The following is a 6,538-nucleotide window of genomic DNA, read 5'->3' on the forward strand; positions in this document are numbered from 1 at the left end:
TTCTGTTTCTTTCTTTTGTTCTCCTCCCTTGTGATTGATGACTTTTGTGTTATGCTTGGATTCCTTTCTAATTTTTTGTGTATCAATTATAGTTTTTGGTTTATGGTTACCATGAAGTCCCTACATAACATCCTAAATATATAGCAGTGTATATTAAGTTGATGGTCACTTAAATTCAAGTATATTCTAAAAGCACATGTTTATTCCCTCCTCTCCACATTTAACTTATTTTACACATCTTTTTATTTTGTAAATTCCTTATTTTTTTTTAAAGATATGATTGATTTTACTACTTTTGTGTTTCAACTTTCATATTAGGTTTATAAGTGACTGATTACCACCTTTACTATAGGTTTGCTTTTATTGGTGAAATTTTTTCCTTTCATAATTTTCTTCTAGTTATGGCCTTTTCTGCTTAGACCAGGTCCTTCAACATTTCTTACAAGGCTAACTTAAGGGTTGTGATTTCCTTAACTTTTGTATGGGAAACTCTTTCCCCTTCAATTCTGAAAATAATCTTGGTTGGTAGAACATTCTTGCATGTAGGTTTTTTCCTTTGAGCCCTTTGCAGGCCCGAGGGAGAGTGGCATCTAGCTCAAAGTTACTACTGAAAAATCAGTTGAGAGCCTCATGGCATTTCCCTTGTATGTAGCTAGCTGCCTTTAAGATTCTCTATCTTTAATCTTTGAGATTTAAATTATTATGGGTCTTGGTGTTCCTCCTTGGGTTCATCTTGTTTGGGGCTCTCCTGGACCTGAGTGTCTCCCCAGGTTTTAGGGAGGTTTTCAGCTATTATTTCTTCAAATAGGCTCTCTGTCCCTTTCTGACAGGAATGACATGAGTGTTACTATGCTTGAGATTTTCCCAGAGATTCCTTAACCTAAACTCAATTACAATTTTTTTCTTTTTGTTGCTCAGTTTGGGTGCTTTCCACATTACCTGTCTTTGCAGATCACTTACCTGATTCTTCTGTATCATCTGTTGATTCCCTCTGGTGTATTTTTTCCAGTTATTTTAAAAAACCAATCAGAGTTAAAGAGATAGAAAATATATTCTGTAAGTTCTGAGTTCATTCACTCAGCAGGTTGATTGCTCATCTCCATTTTGTTCAGTTCTTTAAGTTTTGTCTTCTTTCCATTTGGAGCATATTTTTTGTTCTCATTTTGTTTGACTTTTGGTGTTTGTTTCTATGAATTAGGCAAAACAGCCACCTCTCTCTGTCTTAAAGGAGTGGCCTTGTGTAGAAATGTCCCCATTGCAGACTGTGTCTGCCTGGTGGCTTTGGTTGGAGCCAGCGTCGGTGGCATGGCTGAAGCAGGCCTGGGCTGAGGGCGGGGGATGGTATTTTGGGGTGCTTTGTGCCCTGGCAGCACAGCTGGAGCTGTAGCAGGCAAAGGCTGAGGGTGTCCTGGTGGGTGCCATCCTGGGGCTGCCTTGCGCTGGTGTGGGCTAAGGTCCAAGGGCTTGCCGAGGTGGCAGGATGGCTAGAGTGCCTGGCCCTGGGCCCATCTGCACTATCAGGGTAGAGACGGAATGTAAACAGTGGTACCTGCCAGTAGCTGTGACGCTGGAGAAGTTCAGCAGTTTCCCTCCCATTTGGTGGATGCTCTAGGATTAGTGAGTTGGTTCCCTTCAGTTAGTCCAGCTGCTCTTTAAACTGCTTTTTTGCTGCGCCCCAGTCTGTGTGCAGACCCCTCCGTGCTCTGTCGCTTGTGCAGCGCGGTTTTGATCATGACCGTGCCTCCATGTCTCCTGCTGTTCCTTATGTGGTCTCTCTATCCTTTGTTGTGCAGATACTGTTCAATCAGCCCTCAGTTCTTTAGGAAGAATTGCTCTGTATGTAGGTGTACATTTGGTGTCCGTGAGGGGGGTGGGGTGAGTTCAGAGTCTTGTGCTATCATCTTGGACCCCTCCAATGGTATTCATTTGAATATGGAAGTTGAAGCTTTGAGAAGCAGAAAAGCATTAGAGTGCCTTTCTTCTGTACCTCAAGGAGAAATAACATGGTTAAGAAGAAATTCTCAAAGCCCTCTTTCCTCTGAAGGGAAGCCAATCTAATATTCCCTTATCTGTGCCTGGAAGTGATAATTCAGAACCTCTTTTTCACAGGTGCAGAAGGGCAGCCCTGCCGAACTGGCAGGGCTGGAGGATGAGGATATCATCATCGAAGTGAATGGAGGGAAGGTGCTGGAAGAACCCTATGAGAAAGTGGTGGACAGAATCCAGAATAGTGGGAAGAATGTCACACTCTTAGTCTGTGGAAAGAAGGCCTATGATTATTTCCAGGCTAAGAAAATCCCTATCGTTTCCTCTATGGCTGATCCACTGGATGCCCCCCCTGATGCCAAAGAAGGAACATTGGCAGAACCAGAGCACGACTCACACGTGGCAAAAGAACGAGTGAGTGGTGATAGGTTTCTCTCAGTGATCTAACCTATCAGAGTATGATAAAGTCTTTCATAAGTACACCTCAGGTCTATGTTTGCCACAGATTTCCTAGAATACTAGAAAATTACAATGTAAAGATAAGTCATTTTGGTGGAGAGGAAGTGGTATGAGGACAAGTTTCTTTTTCATAGCATGGAGTTGACAGTAACTGTCCAGAGAAGGTAAGTTTATCAAAATTATAATGGAACCACCAGAAGAACCTGAATCAGACTAGCTATGTACAAATTCTGGTTCTGTCACTTAACGCCCTTGGGCAAATGGATTTATTCTCTCTTTGCCTCATTATCCCCACCTGTAAAACAAGGAGGATTTGTAGGACTGTTATTAGGATTATATTATCTACGACTACTAAAGCACTTCAAACAGGGCCTGGTTAATGGTAAGCATGAAAATGAACCGTGGTGTTTAGGGACATGTTGTTTTTAAGATCATTGGCGGTGTATTATTGCTAGGGAGGAATAAGCATTACTCTGTATTTGGATTAAATTCCTTGATAAGTCTTTTGCATCATTCTTCTTTCTACTACCTTTAATTCTACTCTATTTACAATTAATTATTGGTAATATAAATTAAATGCTATTTGTTAATGAATACCCACTTAGTCTGGGGGGCTATAATAAAAGACCATACACTGGATGGCTTATAAACAACACAGATTTATTTCTTACAGTTCTGAAGGCTGGCAAATCCAAGATCAGGGCACTGACAGCTTTCGGGTCCGGAGAAGGCCCTCTTCCAGGCTGCAAACTGCCAACTTCTTGCAATGTCCTCACATGGTAGAAGGGGATAGGGAGCTCTGGGCGTGGGGGGGTGGGGGCTCTCTTATAAGACATTAAACCCAACCACAAAGGCTCTGCCCTCATGACTTAATCACCGCCCAAAGGTCCTACCTCCTAATATCATCACCTGACCTCAGGGTTAGTATTTCAATAGACGAATTTTGGAGACATACATTCAGACCACAGCACACATGGTAGCCACTGACCTTGCATTCGTGACTGCTTCACAAAGAAAGCATTCTAGTTGTCTTTAAAAAATTCAGTGATAGCTCTATAGCAAGTCAATTATAGGACTGTGCTAGCTTTATAGAAAAGATATGTAGACATTAAGAAATTTGTTAGTGTCAAACAGCAAGCTGGAAACAAAGCCAAGTGTAAAATCCAGATTACCTGGCTTCTAGTGAGGGACTCTTCTCCCTGCCTCAAGTCATGCAACTGCTGACATTCATACTCGCACTTACAGATCTTTTGTTCTCTTTTGCACAGGCGCACAGTACAGCCTCACATTCTTCTTCCAATTCTGAAGACACAGAGATGTGATGAGAGCAAATATGTGGCTTTGGCTGACAGCTGTTTCTGGGCGTTCAGAAAGAATCCTTTCCCAAGGAATGAGCTGCCACCCATTTACTGTCTCTGTTAGAGAAGAGCTCCTCTGGGAACCAGTTCATCACGTGTGACTGTTTTCTGTTGTCATTTGCCTTGGGGGCAGATACCGCAATAGATGGCTTATTTATGGTCAACTTAAGGCAGGAACCAGATTCTTTTCAAGTGATCTCTTTCAAGCTTCAACTTAACTACATTTCTTTGTGTGATGCTATCTCTTAATTCTATAGGCTCCTTGAGCACCAAAGATGATTCACAAATCTGTACACGTGAGAGCTCATTATAGTATCTGAGCAGATAAGCCTATTAAAATTATGGTTTTGTAAGAATGTTGTGGTTGCTAAAACAGGCCATTAAGAATGCCTTTAGAGTCTTCCTTGTTAGCTGATCAAACCTTAATAGTGCTTTTGTTTTTGGTAAACTTGCTTTTATGCTTTAACTTTCATTTTGCCTCTGGAAGTCCCAGCACAATAAAATTCAGGATTTCCTTAAATTGCATTTCTGAATATTCTATAAACTTTCCAACATTTTCCTTTCACAGATGGAGAAAAGTAGGGTCTACAATAGGAAAACTTATTCCAGTTAACAGTTATTCATTGTTTTACCCCACAGCATGAAGGGGCAGATGGAAAGAAAAAAAAAAAACTGAGACATCATCACCAACTTGAATGCACAGTAATTCACTCTCAAATATGGACTTAAAAGGAAATCAATAAAGATGATATACCTGACCTCTCTCAGTAGAATCTATTTCAGTAGCACACCATTCCATCCCCGGACAAGAACAGATAACCTGTTGGTAACTTTTATGGGGCGGGGGTTGGCTGGGGGATGCCAACTCACGTTAGATCACACAAGCACACTACCAAGCTATCCTTGATAAAATGAAGCTAAGGCCAAAGGGTTCCAATCTGATTTTAATGATTGTCAATCTTAAGGGAAAGCCAGAACCTCCTCCGTGTGAGCCTTGACAGAGATCCTGTGTGTTTGGCCCAGCTACCTCAGACTTCCCCTTACCCTAGGGCTCCAGTGTATTCTCCCAGACTAGTTTCTTGGCTCTTTTCCACCCCTCTTCCGCCATGCTGCATCAGCCTCAAACCCATGTGGGATGCGCTCCGCTGAGGGCTAGCTTGAGTTTACTTCACGCTCACGTTCTAGCTAATGCTACATGATCACAGTATCAGCTGAGGAGGAAGGCATAAGCTGGAGGTAGAATCTGCTACCTCAGTGTTTTGATTGTTTAAAAAATATTAGGCCCTGGTTCCCTCCATTGTTTTCTCTTAAATCCAAATTCTGACGCTACTGGCCCGTAGCAGTCTGTAACAGGCATGAGTTCAAGGTGCCATATGCTTCTCTGGCGCCTGTTTGTGAGCCAAATAGAGGAACAGTATGCTGGAGAGAGCACTGACCAGGAAGATCACATCAAACCAACGGTGATAGAAGTTGAACTGTAGTTCCCCCAGGACTTCGGTGATTATGGTACGATATTCTAGAGGCATGCTCATTCGAATCAGCAGCACAGAGGAGACAAAGTACATGCCCTAGAAGTTAAACAAATTAACCCAGAGGTCACTTTGTGGTCAGGGATCAAAGGGAATTGTTAAAATATTCAGAAGTACAAAACACTTCTGGTATTTTACAGTTGTAATCATAAAGCTAGTTCGTGAAACTCACCATTATCTGTGCTAACAGCAGGACAATGACGTTGGAGGACTTACTGCTAGAGATGGCATAAAAGAACTGTCAAGAAAGGGAGGAGAATTTATGTGGTACTGCTAGACACCTGTGTCAAGAACATTAAGTAGCATAATTAAAAATGTCTCTTCCCAGGGCGCCTGGGTGACTCGGTCGGTTAAGTGTCCGACTTTAGCTCAGGTCTTGATCTCATAGTTCATGAGTCTGAGCCCCGCGTCGGGCTCTGTGCTGACAGCTCGGAGCCTGGAGCCTGCTTCGGATTCTGTCTCCCTCTCTCTCTCTGCCCCTCCCCTGCTCATGCTCATGCTCTGTCTCTCGAAAATGAATAAACGTTAAAAAAATAAAGTCTCTTCCATGCAGCAATCCCATAGGGAACAACTGATACAGTTAACGCCATGAAGAGAAACAGACTGCTTGCTATGTTGTGCTCAGAGGGATATTTGGGGGTTTTAAGAATTATGTTATGACATGAAGGGATTCCAATCTGTATCAAGTTTGTCAGAAATTATGTGACACATATGACTTTCATATCATTATGAAATAATAGAGCAGATTACCTCAGGCCACTCCAAGCTCTTATAATTATTACTAGGCTCCTGAGCTCTTTCCAAAATTGTGCGAGATGCCTGTAGATCCATCCTTCCTCCTCCTCTCCCAACCTCTTCACTCGTTTCATTCAAACCCTTCTTGGATTTCGAGATTCCCCACCTCGTCTCCAAGAGAAAATTTACCTTCTGCCTCCATGAAGCCTTCCTGTGTTGTCAGAAAATAGCCAAACATTCTGCTTCTCCTACTCCCATGTCCTCCTTATAAGGGACCCTCACAGTTATTCTAACCTCAAACACCTCAAATACTCAAATTCTAACCCAAATACCTCCAGTCTTCTTCATCCATTCCAAGTACCCCTGGAACACCTACTGCATGCCAGCTTCTGTTCCCAGATGCTGGTGCCGTATCAGTGAACTCAACGGACCATGATCTCGTTCTATGACCTTTGGTAAAAGTACACATCT

At 42.4% G+C, this 6,538-nt stretch overlaps 2 protein-coding genes across 3 annotated transcripts in view; one reads left to right on the forward strand and one right to left on the reverse strand.

Annotated features, from left to right (window-relative positions):
* The window catches only part of PDZK1 (PDZ domain containing 1), a 42,939-nt gene extending 38,384 nt beyond the window's left edge, over window positions 1-4,555 (forward strand). Inside the window, exons 8-9 of the mRNA XM_049616457.1 lie at window positions 2,110-2,400; window positions 3,714-4,555. Of these exons, the coding sequence (XP_049472414.1) occupies window positions 2,110-2,400; window positions 3,714-3,767 (345 nt within the window). The 3' untranslated portion in view covers window positions 3,768-4,555. The remainder of the gene's footprint in view (window positions 1-2,109; window positions 2,401-3,713) is intronic.
* A 174-nt stretch (window positions 4,556-4,729) lies between these two features.
* Window positions 4,730-6,538, reverse strand: part of GPR89A (G protein-coupled receptor 89A) — a 60,636-nt gene continuing 58,827 nt past the window's right edge. For both annotated transcript variants that reach the window (XM_049616459.1, XM_049616458.1), the window contains 2 exons: window positions 5,505-5,570; window positions 4,730-5,371 (listed from right to left, as the gene is read on the reverse strand). In XM_049616459.1, coding sequence (XP_049472416.1) covers window positions 5,165-5,371; window positions 5,505-5,570 — 273 coding nt within the window. In that variant the 3' untranslated portion in view covers window positions 4,730-5,164. The remainder of the gene's footprint in view (window positions 5,372-5,504; window positions 5,571-6,538) is intronic.

This window comes from Panthera uncia, assembly GCF_023721935.1.
Source record: "Panthera uncia isolate 11264 chromosome C1 unlocalized genomic scaffold, Puncia_PCG_1.0 HiC_scaffold_4, whole genome shotgun sequence".
NCBI classification, from domain to species: domain Eukaryota; kingdom Metazoa; phylum Chordata; class Mammalia; order Carnivora; family Felidae; genus Panthera; species Panthera uncia.